Below are 18,531 nucleotides of genomic sequence, written 5' to 3' on the forward strand. Positions count from 1 at the left end.
TAATTGGTAACAATTATCCGAAATTAATAGTCAACACATATTGGAATTTAGCTGATACAGAAGAAAATAAATAATGATTTGTGTGGAAACATTCACAAATGAAAAGCTTTAGGGGGCATCTAGTTAATAATTTAATAACAGTAAATCCATTCACATCTTTATAAGAGTATACACAAACTTACTCCACACTGTAACTTGTACTCACGAAAATGTAACAGCTAAGAATGTGACATGTGAACTATGCTAAGTGTATCACGCAAATAATATTGCAAAATACAATTGATGATACTGATTGGGCTATAAAATAAGAAGTATGTTCCAGAAATATAATGGAAAATGCCTCTTACTTTCAACAATATTTTTCCTAAATTTTCGTAAGTTACTTAGTAGCTTCTTTTAGGTAGGCAATAAGATCCGCGCGCTCGTTGGGCTTTTTCAGACCCGCGAACACCATCTTGGTTCCAGGGATGTACTTCTTGGGGTTTTCAAGGTACTCGAAGAGGGTGTCCTCGTTCCATGTAATGCCTATAAAACAAATAAATTAATGATCAATTTTACTCAACATCAATATTGCGTAAATGTGTACATAATCTCGGGTGGCTGATAACATGATAGCTTATCACCTATTGGTATGTACAGGAAGTGAAGTCTTTGTGATATTATGACTTAGTGAACTTAACATAGAAATCATGAAATAATCAAACCAAATTGACATTAGATCTTTGGACATTATGATGTAATAAATTCAATAAAGCTAAGTCGCTAGATAAGAAGAATAAAAACAGACCAATTGTATGACACAATTTTCGTACTACAATGGTAAGGTTTAAATAGTATTTCCAGTTAGCAATAACTAAGAATAAAACTTATAACTAAATATTCAATGATATATGAGAACTGGAATTAAATATAATTTACATGACTAGTTTGTAATAAGGAACTGACCTTTAGCCTTGTTGGCATCTGAGTATGAGAAGCCAGCGGCACCACCAGTCTTGCGACCAAAGAAGCCGTGTAGGTTGGGGCCTACTTTGTGTTTGCCGCCTGCTTCAACCTGGAACATGCAAATATTATATTTAACCAGCTTTTACTATGACATAATATATACACAAAAAAAATTATTAACACTAGTTTATAAACGAGAATGTTATATTTAGATTATCTGTAAGCATGAAGTGCAATTTCAAGAGCTATTCCTTATCATTGCAAACACATGTAATCAGGTCACTGCCTTAAAACTCATTAAAAAAGATAAATTCATAAGGATCATCATTATTATGTAATTCATGTATTTTAACAAATTATTCTACAAACCATATGTTATGTTCTTTGAAATTATAATATAACCACAAGCAAATAAATTTATTTGTTCAACAACAAATTGTAACCATGAGAACAATGTATGATTTATTGGTTTTATACACAATGCAGTGTACACTTTGCTTATAGAAGCAAGTACATACTTATATAATTTAGTTTAGTACAGTAAGATCATGGGGGGAAGTCCAAGACCATAAAATCATGAAATCCTGTTGAAGGGTATTTTGGCAAAGCCAACAAACTTAAAACTTTTTTTTAATGGAATGGATAAAATGGATGCATTATGTTTGACAAATATCCAGAATTTCTCATGTCACATAATCATTCAAAGTTAATGGCCTACATCACTCTGTTCAAGATCATATAGGGCATAGATCAATCAGTCATAAAAATATTTCCATGTGACTGCTACACATTACACGATAGCTTAGCCGGATTTAGAGAAAAGAGAAAAAAATATTTAAGGTAAGCTACTTACAGTGTGGCACTGCGCACATCTTTGAACAAAGATTTTCTTTCCATTTTCAGCATTGCCGGCAGGTACACCCATTTTTCTAGAAAGAACAAACAGGAAAACATTAGAAGTAAATACAAAAGTATACTACAAGGAGGAAGAATACCTTGAATAGTTTTGCTAGGTTATGTTGGAATCATTACAGCTCAAGGTCAAGATCAGAGTTGGCATGGTCATTTTATAACAATGACTTTAAATATTTTTTTTCTTAATAATCTCAGCATCTTAAACTATGAATCATGATTGATAACACAAGAAAATTTAAGTCATCAATTTGTGATGAGGAAAATGTGCCTACACATAAATCGTGGACTATCGATTTGAATTATCCAACCTTGTGAAATTATATTCTACGCTTTGAGCTCGATTAACAACGAAATTCCATGCACATATTATCTGGATTTTGATCCTGAAATTTAACTAGGTCAGGATCAATGTCACTTGAGAGTTCCAAGGCACAAGGTGTCGTAATCGCGGTTACGTAAGTGGATGAAATTCTAAATGCAGGCTAAATCACAACAATGCCATTCCATGGTGTTTTACGTAATGACTTTATTGTTACTCACAATTTTCCAGATTTCACAAGATTCAGATAAATTCACCACTATTACTCATATGAGGCTAGCAAAATTGCAGGGTGTAGCGCAATCGATACGACGATTGCAGGTACGCGCGTATTCAAATATAATGATATAACTAGACGAATGTGGGTTTAATTTAATAAAAATCTACTTACAGTTAATTTGTTTGCGGGAAAAATTTAAATTTAGCGACGTTCGCTCACCACAATTTAGATTTTTCAATGACGCTCGTGACAGCACTGACTACGCGCGTGTACGATCGCACGATACTGAATGAATGAATGAACTAAGGAATGTTGCCAGCTGGCTTACTGCGCGAGCCCGGATCGATAACAGTATCGTGGAAAATCTTTAGGCTGTGACGTTTACGTTGGAGACTTTAAAAGTTATAATTTTTATAAATAACCAATTACATTTTTTCTTTAAATTGCATTTTATTTTTATTTTGATCAGGTTTTATGTATCGTAACAATCTTATTATTGAATATGAACTTACGTATGCACTTATTTTTGTGTTGTGTTAACATGTAAAAGTGATGACGTCATTTAAAAGTAAATGATCTCATTTAATTTTATTATTTAAGTACGTGAAATTAATTTAATTAAACTCAATTAATTAAGTTGCAATTCGATCTGATTTAGATCCAAGCATAACTCAAACTAAAGAAACAAGCAGGAGTCTCAAACTCGATTATTTTCTTTTCATTGAGTTATAAATGATTAATTATAATTAACTTTAATATAATGATACTCAAAAAAATATAAAAGTATCTATTATTCAAAAGAAGCTAGCATAAATAAAAATGGTTTTATACCTATTGTTTAAATTATTATCTACCCGTTCTCCTGGAGATCCTAATAGTAATAGGTACCTCATATAAGTGTTTGAGTAAATTTCAGATTGAGAAACAATTTATGATACTCATCGGCCTAGGCTTTTCCCAACTATGTTGGGGTCGGCTACCAGTCCAGCGGGTTTCAGCTGAGTACCAGTGTTTTACAAAGGAGCGACTGACTATCTGACCTCCTCAACCTAGTTACCTGGGCAACACGACACCCCTTGGTTAGACTGGCAGTCAGACTTTTCAAGCTTCTGACTACCTGTAACGACTGTCAAAGATGTAGGAATAACAACCTGGACCCACAATTTAACGTGCCTTCCGAAACACGGAGGAACGCGTTATGACAAAGATGGTCACCCATCTACGGACCAACCGCGTCAAGCATAGCTTAACCTGTGATCGAATTATGCGGTTATAGCACAGCCACGAGCTCCTCAATTTATGATACTGATTACTGTAATATAATACCGTTTTATTCGATTAAGCTGAATCGAGCAAGCTTGCATTACTAGTTGACCCTAAAGATGCATTGAATAAACCTACGAAAAAAAGAAAGTTCATTATTAAACTAATTTTCATTATTTTCCAGTCGAATTTAGCTTGACGGCTCACAAACAAACAAAATACCCTTTTTGCATAACATCTATGTTCTCCTTACAGAAAAACAGCACGTGACAAACACGTCGCACCTCTCGGCAATGAAAACACTAGTGTATAGTAGTCTATATTGGTAACAACTAAAAATATAGCGTTCGTTTAGCGGTCACTGCGTAACGAGAAAATGCGGTCGCTCAGTACGTTACAGTTGGTTCACAATTGAAAAGGTATGCAGGTGGAGGGCTATTGAGGGTTTTTACGTGATTGTGGATGGTAATAAACAATACCTAACTGAATTTGCTTAGAATTTAGGACCCTGAAATTGAAATATAGCGTTAATTGTACGAAGATTAGGTACGGAGGAAAAGATTGTCTATATTTTTGTGTGTCGCTTGAATTAGATAAGTAATTATCATTTTCTAAGACATTCTATCTTCAGGCATGATAAAAAATATATACACGACAGCTTCTAATCATTATTATTTCTCTAAAAACGAGATTATTTAACCTACATACAATAAAATATAATGTAGTTTCAAATGGTTTGTTACATAACCAGGTATTGGTTATTGGAATCCCAGTATATGTGCTGCGACTATGAACTAATGAACTGAACAACAATAGTACCTAGGTATTCACTTGAAATGCTAGATTCTGTTAGCTTACAAGTTATTCCATTATAACTTCACGTATTGAGAGCATCGAAGTTTGCAGACTTATGCAATAAAAGCGAATAGTGGTTAAGCCAGACAGTAGAAATGTAGTTCCGATTCTAGTGAATATGCTCTTCGTAACAAGAAGTCGCAGTAACGAGACTGCGACTGTCGATATCTTGATATTGGTGTCTTGGAGATTTTTTGACGGGTGAAAAAAAATACTTTTAGCAAAATTAATTAAAGTGGGTGGTCAAAATATCATTAAGTTTTGCAATGGTTTACCCATGCGAATTTATCGAGATTTCTCGACTAGTTTCGGACCTAAATAGTCTTTAAGTCTTTATGAGTAGACGCGACAGGCTCGAGAATCAAAGTAAATAAAAACCAGTAAATCATTTTCAAGAAAGTTAATATGAAAAAATAATAAAAATATGTTAGTTAGTGGTTATTTAGATTTACGCTTAATATGTTAGTTGTTAATTTTCCTTTGTAGCTTCTCTGCAGAAGAGAAGAATTGGCGCGATAGAATACCTGTCCTGTATGTATTCAAGGCAATGCTATATATGAGTCACTACAACGTAAACTACGTAACAGATAAGAGAACCACAATGCGGATAGTTCTTCCTAATGATATCAAAGATCTTGATTAAAACAACAAATATAAAAATGTATTAATTCGGGGGAAACATAGGAGTATATGTATGTAGAATATAGATTACTTACTGCACCTGCAAACGTTAAGATAGGTAAGTACGCTACCGTTTTGTAAATATAAAATATTGTTAACGTATATGATAATATTATGTAAACGCAATCGTTCGTTCGTTTAAATAGCAATCTTGTGACTGCAATTGAAATCGTTTAGATTTGTTAAGGTCGACTAGGAGTGCAAACTGAATGACATCGTTTCCGGGAGCAGCGAGTTCTTCTAATTTTTATGTAACCCGTTTTATGCTCCCCCCTATTTGCTCCAGATTATTATGTTTTGAGAGCCTACTTCCACCTCCTTTAATAATATTATCTATTACAGTTGTTGAATGGACATACTGCTCTGCTATACTCTGCATCGTTCACACAACCGCTCTAACATTACCTACTTAAGAATGTGTCAGTAGTCCTCATGAGCCACTTTACATCAATCTTGTCCCAAAAAAGAAATCGATGCTTCCCCATCACTCTTCTTGTCCTTTTAATATTTTAAATGCTCATTAAGAGGTTTTCCAGCTTCTTGGGACAACATTTTTTTTTATTTTCATATTTATTCTTACGAACCGTACTTTATCGCTAGTCTTATCTACATGGTAATTACAGTACACTAGTTTAGCATTATACGTTAGCGTATATTATATTGATATCTACTCACACAATGATTAGCCGGATCTTCAAATGTGTGCTATCTATGGAAAATTATCATAAAGCATTATCGTTTGATAAGACTGTGTAGAGTAGATTTATGAGTAAAATAGGCAGATTCTCAGCGTGTCATGATTACTAGCGATATTTTTTCTATTTTCCAGATTTGAGCCTTCATGAAAATGTCTGATGGGAAGACGCGCTTTTATCCTTACTTTTATTGCAATCACAATAACCATAATTGCTGAAAATATCTCAAGTTTTACTAATCTACGTTTATTTGACACAAACGTAAAATTAAAGTGACTCTACTTTAGAGACTCTCAGTTTGTCTAGCATTAATGTATGTCTCAAATATGACTAGTTGAACTATGAATGACATATTGCACCCCGAACTACTTAGGTTCATTACTGTAACGTTTTAAAAAGCTAACTTTAGATTACAATCTTATTTTGATTTCTATAAATACGTCATCTTTTGGAGCATACAGTAACTGTTAAGGGTGGAGCCACGGAACTCTATCTAAGAGTACATTAAGATGAGATCATTTACATGTACAACGACTAGATGGCAGCACTAGCCACAAAATAAGCAAAGCTATTAATAAGTACACGCATTTTTAGCTATAAACAAAAAATGTAGGTATTTTCCGCATGAATGAATACTAAAATAACTAGGTCTTGTGTTTTTAATACTAACACTACATCGTAAAGTCACGTGAAAGTGTCACTTAAACGTCCGGACAGTTTTTTTATCTAAGAAGATTGCCAAAACTAAAGCGATACTGATTTTAAAATGTCTGAGCTTTGGAAATAAATACATTTAAAGAGTGGGTGCAATTATGTTTGTAGGTTGTTTCAATGAGCTAACAGAAATTTGTTTTATGGGCCAGTTTAAAATCCTATTTCAAAAAGTAAGTGTTACTACTTATTATACAAAAATTAAACACAAGTTTTTAAGGTTGGGTTTTGTTGGCTTCTTTGGGTACATTAAACGTATCAAACGCCGGTCGTTTTATTACGGAGCTCCTATAGCCACCTTCCAGGTACCGCACCAGATCACTTCGATGGCGTATAATCTTTCAGGTCAATGGTATAAACCTGGCTTGATCTTAAAAAAATCTGTTTTTATTTCGCTCTATCTAGATACCATGTGTATTGGTACTAAGCCACTTGGAGATTTAAAAAATATTTTAACAATTGACAATGTTTCATCAATCGTTTCTTTACATTGTCATAACAAATGTAAGGCGACCTCAGCGAAGTCGAATCTTCTAAATCGTTATGATTTCCCCGGGGCACACCAATGTTATTTTTATAAAATGTATTTTAGTGTAGAGCCTAAGGGTAAAATGTTTTGCCAGTTATATGAGAACTGCCTTTACATTTCTATACTTCCCAAAATTAAAAATAAGTTAAGGTTAGTTTACAATAGCATAATAAAATTTTGAGATTTTGGTAAAATTCAAAATAATAAGTATGTACACTTAAATACTTTTTAAATTATGTTCTGCTTTGTCCATCTACCTCTAACCTACAAAATAAAGAAGTTACAAAAATTTACTTACCTAACATTGAGTTCTATACTTAGTATACATTAATATAAGCGTCTTAAAAAATGGCTTACTTAAAACGAATGACCGCCATCAAACGTATAGTCCGACGGATAAATCTCTAAAACCTTAACATTCAAATAAAGGGACAGCTTTGTTTGAATTTCCGATTTAAATCGGCTTATGAAAAGTTTTTATGATACTTAAGTAGACCTTACGAAGCCACTGGACTTGTTTCGAAATGGGAATTTCAGAAGGGGGATATAAAAGAGCTGCATCAGAAATAAAAGGCTGTCGGTTACATGTTTCACGCATCGGTTTTAGCTGGACTGCACTTGGGTAGTCCAATTTGCCGGCGGTAACGTTGGCAGTGACTGTAGCCAGTTCGGAGCGAATCCCGTTGAAGTGCTCGAGGTGTGAGCAGGTATGCGGTTTGCATTCGTGAATGTATGAAAATTTTCGCGGAATTGCGCCGCTGACAGGCTCGCGTGACTTTCGTGCACAGCGTTGATTCTATTTCGTGCTTTTGCCTTTTGTTTCCCTTTACGCCTTCATTCGGCTTTGGTCTTTTATTGAATTTCAGCACTCGAAGTTGGCTATTGTTTTTGTCAGTTGACTTAGAAATTGTTTGTATTGTTTTCGCTAGAACAATTCTGTAATGTACCTAATTTAGAGCATCGTAAAAAATGGAATTAAATCCTTATTTGATAAATATCCACAATTTCATGTAAACCAATTAGTGCCGCTAATACTCTGAAATGTATGGGCAGAAAATGGGCGTAAAGCTGTATAAATTAGAAGCCACAATTACAATAACTCTTGATGTTCAGTCACCGCCCATTAAATTAAAAATACATAGCTAAGACTGGTTTAAGTACAATTTATAGTACCCCCTGTAAGCTCTAATCACATAAATGTTCCATAAATAAGTCTACTTTCAGTGAGATATATAGGGAAATGTTTATTAATTCACATTACGGCCGCAATGGCGATTCTTTCGGCGCGGGCATTACTATAACACTGCTAGCACTAGGCGTTGCGTTACTTTATCCACGGAGGTTTTATTGTGCGGATGAAAATGTTAATTAGATTCAAGTGCACATCAAATATTTTTCCCGGCGAATAAGTACTTTATCAGCAGAGCAAGAATTTGAATAAATTGTTGCCGACGCAGCTATTAAGAGGTTTTAACTCGGGGTTTACGATCTGGATCGCTTGATAATGGCCCCTAGTAAATTCACTTTCCCTATCTTTTTAATCTAAGGTATTCCTTAATTCGCATCTAATTGTTTAAAAAAAGATCTAAATGTTTTATTGACATAATACATATTAAAGAAATGGAGTATTTCCGTGAAAATGTAATTCTGGTGTAAAAGTAATGAACCATTACTTACTATTCTAGGTTAAACGTAATTCTACTTTATTACAGCCTACATTTTGGGGTTTTGATATTCTTGCGTATAAAATGTTGTTTCGGAATTTCATTAGTTAGGACCTGTCTGCTGTCAATTCTCGTAAGCTACTCCCCAAGTTATTATTATAAAGAACCTAACGGATCTCCTTTCACCATGACCATGTTATCCGTGCGAAAATTGATGACTCTAATGGAATATTCCGTGGTTTTAAATCTATTAAATGATATTGATCTTGGTTAAAGACATGATTTAGGTATTTTGATAGAAGATTAAAGACGTAACCACGAGAAGGAAATTGAGAATTAACTGTGAACGCTCGAAGATAAATAGCTGGGATGAATGGGATTTTTAAAGAACACAAATCGAAAAATTGCTAAAAATGGTTACCTTAAATCTCAGAAGATCGTTGTAATTAGGATGCATGCTGCGGTTTGCAGGCCATCAAATTTTTGGTTGTTAACTACTACCTCTGAATGTAGTGGATACCTACTTATTATAGCAGTTATGAAAACGAGATATAACTCTACTCTTTATAGTCTCGTGCTCTCACACTGGTAAAGTGTTATCTTGGGGGCGGTTGCGAACCGCTTAAATCTGAATGAATCTATAGCCAAATATACGATACGTTTAAGTCAGCACCCGTCGGGCGTCGTACGTTTAATAGATACACATATGGTACCCAAGAATAATGAAAACAAATGAAATGCGCAATGCATGTTCTGTCAGACAAATTTACACACCCTTCCTAATGATGTATCGATGGCCCTAGAGATAAGATCTCGCAACCATTCACCAATTGGAGTGCTCTGCAATGTTTTTCGTATACATGAATAAACAATATACCTCCCTAGGGTTGCCAGGCACGCAACCTTGTTTTGATTTCGGCACATATTGAATCTCTATAAAACATTTATCACCTAACCAAATCAGCATAAAATTCCTTGTGGTATACTACAAAGAATTGTGATTTGTTGGATTGAATAATAAATAAAATATCGAGATATTTGGTTTTTAGGAGCTCTTGCTGGTATTGGAAAAGGTAAGGCTAAATATTAGTTTACGTTGGTTACTTTTTGTGTATTTACGAGATATGTATTTTGTATTATTATTGAGTCATATTTATATAAATGGGCATCCCTAGCGTATGTTATACTTTTAGAAGGCTATTTTTGCTATTATGTCTTTGTTCTGCATTTTTTTAAAGCACAAGCAATTTAAACCAAAATAAAAAAAGATTCAACACGACTTTGATGACATCCAAAAAATTGTCCATAACTACCGTTACCTAAACTTGATCTTTACCAGAATACATCATCTGTTACAACTATGCATCTCTCACGGTTCATGACATACAGCCTGGTAACGAACGAACAGGCAGCGGTGCGTCAGTAAACGGTTTGCATATTTACTAATTGGATGAGGAACCCTAATAAAAAAAAACATTTTTTTAAATTAGGTAATTTATATATACGATTAAACATTATTATTAATTGAAAAAGTAAGGGTTGTAGCATCAGTTCAGGAAACGGATAATTACTCAGTCAAATTTTCCTTGCAAGCGGATTCTAAATTGAGAACAAACGAATAAGAATAATTTTAATAGAAATTCTCGAAATTTGAAAGAAAAGGTAATCTTCCACAAAATCTCATTGTCAGCATCAGCACTGTAAGTACTCAAATGCTTAATCACGTCTGTAAATTGAAAATCCCTTCTTAATCTCCAATCAATCTTATTTACTTATGAAAGGGCGAACAATCCACTTTTATGTCGCTGACGTGTCGAGATTGGGTGCTCTAATCAAAATACATAAATTGTATGACGATTTTATCAACGAACCTAACGCTCAAATTTTCAATCAATTTTTCAAATTTAGACTCCAGTTGGCCCATGTGCGTATTGTAATTTTGGAAGACGGAGAGTGCAACTATCTCAACTCTTCAACTCATGGAACTAACATTCCCTTTAATCCTGACGTAAGTCTACTGCACAAATCTTTTGAATTAAAGAGTAGTTTTGTACCAACTGTATTTACACTTTTTGGTACATGAATAAATAAACAAAATAAAATATGCGTACTGGCTGAATGTTATAATAATCTCAACTGGTGACCGGTACCAATTTTATGATGATGTTCGAAAATATTATAAGAGAGAAGTCAAAGAGCGGTGAGTATTCTTGAAACTAATATTTCATAACAAACGCCGGCCATTTGAAATGTAATTACTTCACTGGATACCCTCGGGGATGCTTCAAATCAGCTTATGGAATAGCTGTCATTTTGTTCACTCCCGTCTAGCGTATTACAGGTCAGGAGGTTTAACGCGACTACTGTAAATAATACTATTGTAATTGTGGAAAATCTAAAATAGCTTCTCTTTTCTGTAACTGCAATAATACTTCTTTGAGTGGTCGAAAACCCTCGGTGCAATTTAAAACAAAAGTATTGGTACCCGAATTTAAGTAGGTCAGAGATAAAGCCAAAAGATTATCGGACAAGCATTAAGAGTTTCATCCGCGGTCGTATTTAATTAAATGAAAATGATAATCTGCGGCCTGTTATGAATGGCGACGAGACGAATTAATTTGGTAAGTCAAATAATGGTAGACTACAATGCTAATTAACATACAAATAGTATCTACTATAGGTGAGATTTAGTAATACGGATGTAGCAAACATTCGACCGACATTTATTATTCAATCGTTAAATGGAAAAGCTCAGGTGCAGTACAAATAAAACCAATAAAATGCTGCGATGTATGTTCAAAACCTATTCAGGCATTCAGGCTCTCTATAATTTATTTATTGCGTGCAGCTGATCTGTGTAGTTCAAAGGGACTAGATTAGTTATTAAGGTGGTTTTATGAGCTCTCTTTAGTGAAACCTCTGTTCATTGCGCTTTTGTTTAATTTGCGTACACACATGCACGATATAGTTATTGACAGAGATAATTATCATGAGAATAGAGTACTATAGGTATAATATAATTTTTATTCGCGTGGCATGTTTTGATTGAATTTCTCATGTGAGACATTTTAACATCATGCTGACGATAAGGTGCATTTTTGTATTCCTAGGCTACTCACAAGTCCATTGAAAAGTAACAAAAAAGACTGAGCGTTATTGTTTTAAACCAGATTTACTTGTTGGCACCATTTTATTGCAGAGTTTTTAAGATTGCCCATTTTACCTTAGGCTTTCAACCTCCTAAAAAGAATTGGTGGCTTTTAAATGGGCTAATTTTGAACTAGAAAAATCATTGGAGGACCTGCCACCACCTTTTAATGAAAGACCTACTGCTATAAAAGCAAGATACCGCTTTATTCTGTACCTAAATGAAAGTAATGCACAAATGTATTCGTTTAAGAAGTGATGGCAAATCAATAGTATATTGCACTAAATTTGGATAAGAATTCATAGTAAAAAAATACTTTTTTGTCCCAAAATGTCTTTGACTTACAGCACAGAGTCCTAGAGGCTATTGGTTGGATTTTATTGTTTATCGGATTGCGAAGCTTTGAAGGTCCTGTTTTATAGCAAGGATAACGCTGACCATTTATTGATAATCCCTGTTCACGACGATAAGATCTATATAATCTTGGCTTGTTTGGTGAAAATTTGAAAACTAAACTCTTAATTAAAAATACGTCTTTCCTCTGAGAACATTTATTTTAACACAGACACATGTCATATCCTACGATACTTAGATGAGTGAACTGTATGAATGTAATTTGAATGTGTGTGACCGAATGTCTGTGCACGTGAAAGATTGAATCTGATTTGATGTATGAACTATGAACTTAATCTATTTAAACATACCGCCCACCAAAGGACGTAGTACTTTACAAACCTAAAAACAGTTGTATAGGTATACAAAATAAAAATCGAAACAAAGTCTGAGTACAAAATTAAGCTATTGAAACATCAAAGTGTGTATGTTGAGTACTTAAATGCAATACTTAAAAATAACACGCATATAAAATATATCTTCACATATCTTAAGTTCTAAACAATTTTATAAAGATCAGTGAACCCCGCCCACCGTGATACAAAATGATAACTCCACTTAGTCCTTACTTACTAAATGCATACTTAAACAGAGCAAATACAATAGACAGAATATGCTTCTACTTTATGAATAATACTTATGCGACAATAATTAGGTGGGGTTTCACTCTTTAATTATCAATGTAAAACATTTAAGCGACAAATGTTAACAACAAACAAAAGAAAAAATACAAATCCCTGTTTGTATTCTATACAAACCTACCATAGCAAATGTTCGTAACATAAAGATTAACGTAACAAAATACAATATGTATATTAATATTTCTTCGTTTATACAATAATGGTTCTTAATAACTGGTAAGAAGGTACTTAGATATGTACATTATAACATTATAGCTTAGTAAGTTAACATCAATAGTGAGTAAACAATAATTTTACTTAGGTAGTAAACATAATTTACTAATGGGACGTTTGAATTCGCCATTTTTACATTTAACGGATACAACACGTGCGATATTGTCTGGCCCTAAATATTTTTTAGTTATTTTTCCTAAAATCCATTTAGCAGGTGGGATATTATCGTCTCTTAAAATTACTATGTCACCAACTTCAGGTTCGGATCTTTTAGTGTTCCATTTATATCGCTGATTAAGATTAACCAAATACTCCCTATACCAACGCTTCCAAAAGTTATTTACAATTTTTTGTGTTAATCTCCATCTATCCAGACCTACTACATTATGATTAGAATTATCTTCGTCGGGGATACTTATCAATGGTTCACCTATGAGGAAATGTCCCGGTGTTAAAGCTTGAGGTTCGTTAGGGTCATCACTCATTACTGTTATTGGCCGAGAATTAAGACAGGCCTCGACCTGAGCTAAAACAGTAGACAGCTCCTCATAGGTAAGTGTGCTATCTCCGATTACCTTGTATAAATGTGTTTTTACGCTGCGAACTCCAGCTTCCCAGAGACCTCCAAAATTAGGGGAATTTGGAGGAATAAAATGCCATGTTGTATGCTCTAAGCTCAATAACTCCTCAATTTCACGTGGCACAGATGACTTAGCACGATCGAACATCTCACGAAGCTGTTTGTTGGCACCAACAAAATTAGTGCCGTTGTCACTAAACAAATCTTGACAGTGACCTCTCCGTGCTGTGAAACGTTTAAACGCTGCAATGAACGCCTTTGATGTCAGATCTGTTACTACTTCCAAATGAATGGCTCGAGTAACCATGCAAATAAATAAACAAATATATCCTTTATAGGATTTCGATCCTCTACCAGGTGAGAATCTCACACTAATAGGTCCCATGTAGTCACAACCGGACGATTTAAAAGGTCTGGTTGGTTTCAACCTAACTTCTGGAATTTGACCCATCAGTTGGTTGCTTTTAGACTTGGAATATCTCAAACATTTAATACACGATCTGTAATGACTTTTAACTAATTCTTTCGCTCGCAATATCCAATATTTCGTTTTTAAATAACACAACATAGCTTGAGGTCCACCGTGAAAGGTTTTATGATGAGCATCACTAATTATAAGCTTGGTAAGATGACTCTTAGCAGGCATAACGATGGGATGCTTTGTATCATAAATTACTTCTGACTCATCAATACGACCGCCAACTCTTAGTATCCCATTTTCATCAAAAATGGGACAAAGAGTGCGGAGCTTACTTTTCTTGGGGACGAATTTCTTCAACTTTAACTGTTTTATCTCTTCACTAAAATTTTCTTCTTGAACTTGTTTGATGCATACAATTAAACTCTTATCTTTCTCCGCAGGTGTTATAACATTTGTATATGATTGTTGTTTTTCCTTTGGTAGTCTTAAATTCTGTAAAACCCTTCTCCAATAAGATATAGCTTTTAAGGTTTTAGACAGTGATGAAAACATAGTCCAGATGAATTTATTCTCCAATACAGGTAAAACAGTTAAAGATGTGTGTTTTTCTTCTTCATGAGTGTCCTCGATAATGACAGAGTTATCAAACTCTGTAGTTGATTGCGAAAGCCAAGAAGGTCCTGACCACCATAATGAATGTTCAGGTAAATCCTGTGTTGCTATGCCTCTTGAAACACAGTCAGCTGGGTTCAAATCAGTTGTAACATGATTCCATTGACTGTAGTCTAAAATATTAAGAATTTCCGACACACGATTACTCACAAAGGTAGTCCAGCGGCTAGACCCGCCTCTTAGCCAGGCTAGAACTATTGTTGAGTCGGACCACGCATACCAGTTGTCCTTCGGAATGTTCATTATTTGTGAAACTTCAAATAATAATTTTGCTGCTAGAGCTGCACCACATAGTTCCAATCTAGGAATTGATATCTCCTTCTCAATAGGGGCCACTTTGCTTTTTGCTGATACCAAACTTACACAGATTTCGTTGTTATTATTAATAACACGAATGTAAACAGCAGCGCCATACGCTACCTTTGAAGCATCACCAAATGCATGCAACTCAACCTTTGACCCTGGACTAAAACAATACCATCGTGGTATGTTTATATTATGTAAATATATCAAACTTTCTCTAAATTGTGACCATTCATTCGTTAAATCTGTAGTCAGTACATCGTCCCAATCAAGCTTCGACTTCCACAGCTTTTGGATAAATATTTTTGCCTTGATGATCACGGGCGCAATCCATCCTAATGGGTCGTACAGTCGGGCCACATCCGACAATACCTGCCGTTTAGTAACAGGTTGTGTAACGTCTGGTAATTCTAGTGAATACTGAAAACAGTCTATGTTCTTATGCCATTTTAAGCCTAATACCTTCATGACAGCGCTTGATTTTAATCTAAATGAATCGTCGCTACTGTGATTGTCCTTTCCTATATGTGTCAATAAGTCTTGATTATTGCTACTAAACTTTTGCAGTTCAAAGCCGCCACTGTTCATCAACTTGTTCATTTCATTATATATGTGTACAGCCTCTGGTAGTGTCTCACAGCCAGTCAAGAGATCGTCAATATAGAAGTCCCTCTTTGTAATACTTGATGCAGTAGGAAATCTTGCATGTTCTTCATCAGCTAACCTTTGAAGGGTTTTTACAGCCAAATATGGTGCGCACGCAGTACCAAAGGTCACTCGCAATAATTTGAAATGTTGTAACGGCTCGTTTGCTTGTGGTCTCCATACAATTCTTTGAAAGTCTGTGTCCTCAGAATTGACTTTCACCATTCTAAACATCTTAACGATATCTGCTACTATGCATATCCTGTGGCTTCTCCAACGCATTAGAATGTGTCTCAAATCCTGTTGTAACTTGGGACCCACCATCAGATTATCATTAAGCGAAAAGTTGTTTAATCCTTTACATGACCCATCGAAAACTACTCTCACTTTTGAGGTGTCTTTATCTTGTCGAACCACGGCGTGGTGAGGGAGATAAACTGCTTTGGGATTATCTACGTCTTCTTTTTTTATTGGTGTCATATGATTCATTGTAAGATATTCTTGTAGAACATTGTTATATGTTTCCTTTAGGGTAGGATCTTGCTGTAATTTCCTTTCTAAATACTCATATCTTCTTGTAGCTATTATTACTGATTTTCCATATTGACACTCTGGATCTTCTTTATCAAAAGGTAATTTAACTATAAATCTTCCTTCTTTATCTCGTGTTGTTGTTTTGTCATAAAATTCTTCACATTGTTTTTCTGTGTCTGTCATCTTCTTCTGTATCAGGTTGGGCTCATTTTCCATTTCCCAAAATTTTCTAAGCAGTTCTTCTCCACTTAAGTGTAAATGCATGGTGATTATTCCATTATCAGCAGAAGTTGAATTTTTTGACACCCTCCCTGATAATACCCAACCTAGGGTAGTGTTTTGTGCCAATATTTTATTGTGACGCACAATACCATCCAATAAAATCTCGCTGTATACTTCTGCTCCAAGAAGAATATCAATTTTACTAGGTGTGGCGTAACCTGGATCGGCTAGCGGTATTTTATCTAAATGTAGCCAATCAGGTGAATGTAACTCGGTTGAAGGAAGCAATGACGTAACAGATCGCAAAACATATGCATTTACTTGGATTGAAACCTCAGGGTTATGACGTGATACCACTCGAAGAGAAACCATGTGCTTGACATTCGTGTGGCTACCGCCACCTATACCGGAAACCGAACCGCTAACATGTTTACGGGAAAGTCCAAGCAATTGAACAACTGACTCGCTAACAAAAGACGCTTGCGACCCTTGATCTAATAATCCTCTTAACTGTTGTTTGTACCCGTACTCATTGTACGCCCAAACAGACACAGTAGCTAACAAAACTTGACTCGGTTCTAAACCTCTACTCGAAAAATTTGTTGAAATAGGTGTACTCACGGGTTTGTCTGACTCACTCTGCATAAAAACATCCTCAGTCTTTGATTCACTGCTCACTTCCTTTTCAAAATGTAATAATGAATGGTGCCTCCTGCCACATCGCTTGCAACTTGCTGGATTGCGACATTTAATAACTGGATGAGATGGAGAGAAACAATTAAAACACAAGTTATTGTTCTTAACATAATCTTGCCTTTCCTTTACACTAAGTTGACTAAATTCCTTGCAATTATATATATAGTGTTCACCTTTACACTTAGAACATTTAGTAGTTACGTTAGAAATATTCCTTTTACTTTTAATAGATCCATGAAAAGACTTCGACTTTGTGTTAGTATTGGTACGTACCTTGTTCGAATCGATCATCTCCAACGACCTAAATTTCGATTCCAAAAACTCAGATAATTGTGTCCATGACGGTAAGTTGTCACTAAGTACACCTAACTTATATTCCCACTGCTTTACGGATTCAGGATCTAATTTAGAAACCACTAAATAAGTAACAAACGCATCGTTAATTGACTCGGTACTAATACCCATATTACGCAAAGATTGTAAACAAGTTGTAGTTGTATCCAATAAATGTCTAATGGCGCTAGAAGATTCGCTAGTAACCGGTTTTTGTGTAAACAATAATCTCATAAGTGCATTACAATTATAACGCTTATTATCATAACGTTTAAGTAACTGTTTCCAAGCTTCGTCATAATTATCATTAGTGATAGAAAAATTACGTAACAAACTTTCCGGCTCACCTGATAAATTACTTTTAAGATAATGTAATTTTTGCACCGGAGACAGATTCTTATTGGTATGAACAAGCGAATTAAACATATCGTAAAACGATTGCCACTCAACATATTTACCACTAAATGTAGGTACGCACACGCGGTAATTTCACCTCGCACTCACTGACCGTTTGTTCAGCACTTAATTTTGGTGTTACGGACGAAGTTTCACTCGTTGACGCGACATAAGGCTGCAGGGCTTCTTTCAATAAAGTTTTGTATGATACATATAATTCCTCGAACTCTTCATATATATCTTCCGTGAAGTATGAATGCTGTTTGTCCTTCAAGGTCACCTTGCCTATAATAGACTTGTGGCCATCTTTAAACACTGTCCACAGTTGCTCCAAATTGTCCAATCTGGTTTCCAAATATGGTTTTTTAATCCGTTCTTTCGGTGTCTTTTTATAGTTTTTTTCTGCCTTCTTCAGGTTTTCCAGCACCTCCATTTGATATGCCAGAAGCACTTCCATGGTGTGAAAATGTGTAGAGAGACGAAGAAAGACGTTGAAACTCCAAAATCCAAACAAATTTATATAGATTTGAATGATTA

General features: G+C 34.9%; 2 protein-coding genes across 3 annotated transcripts; both read right to left on the reverse strand.

Moving 5' to 3' along the window:
- Positions 1-114: 114 nt before the first annotated feature.
- LOC113492628 (cytochrome c) lies at positions 115-2,685 on the reverse strand. 2 transcript variants are annotated; one of them, XM_026870193.1, is made up of 4 exons: positions 2,571-2,685; positions 1,799-1,874; positions 946-1,054; positions 115-525 (listed from the first exon to the last, which is right to left on the reverse strand). In XM_026870193.1, exons 2-4 carry the CDS (start codon positions 1,868-1,870, stop codon positions 380-382), a joined length of 327 nt encoding a protein of 108 aa, XP_026725994.1. In that variant the 5' UTR covers positions 1,871-1,874; positions 2,571-2,685; the 3' UTR covers positions 115-379. The 2 variants fall into 2 exon arrangements, with proteins under 2 accessions (XP_026725994.1, XP_026726003.1); XM_026870202.1 differs by having other exon boundaries at positions 117-525; positions 2,619-2,637.
- A 1,477-nt stretch (positions 2,686-4,162) lies between these two features.
- On the reverse strand, positions 4,163-18,451 carry LOC113500317. Its single transcript, XM_026881067.1, has 3 exons — positions 18,103-18,451; positions 13,623-17,324; positions 4,163-4,170 (listed from the first exon to the last, which is right to left on the reverse strand). Exons 1-3 carry the CDS (start codon positions 18,449-18,451, stop codon positions 4,163-4,165), a joined length of 4,059 nt encoding a protein of 1,352 aa, XP_026736868.1.
- Positions 18,452-18,531: the final 80 nt, after the last annotated feature.

The sequence above is a fragment of the Trichoplusia ni genome, chromosome 1, assembly GCF_003590095.1.
Source record: "Trichoplusia ni isolate ovarian cell line Hi5 chromosome 1, tn1, whole genome shotgun sequence".
Lineage (NCBI taxonomy): Eukaryota > Metazoa > Arthropoda > Insecta > Lepidoptera > Noctuidae > Trichoplusia > Trichoplusia ni.

Bases quoted from the DNA above. Each gene is read 5' to 3' on its own strand.
- LOC113492628 (XM_026870193.1), bottom strand. From the start codon at position 1,870: ATGGGTGTACCTGCCGGCAATGCTGAAAATGGAAAGAAAATCTTTGTT. The intron at 1,055-1,798 runs GTAAGTAGCTTA...TGCATGTTCCAG, and splicing joins GATGTGCGCAGTGCCACACT to GTTGAAGCAGGCGGCAAACA. The intron at 526-945 runs GTCAGTTCCTTA...TTTGTTTTATAG, and splicing joins AGATGCCAACAAGGCTAAAG to GCATTACATGGAACGAGGAC.
- LOC113500317 (XM_026881067.1), bottom strand. From the start codon at position 18,451: ATGGAAGTGCTTCTGGCATATCAAATGGAGGTGCTGGAAAACCTGAAG. The intron at 17,325-18,102 runs GTGAGTGCGAGG...CATCTCATCCAG, and splicing joins AAGTGCTGAACAAACGGTCA to TTATTAAATGTCGCAATCCA.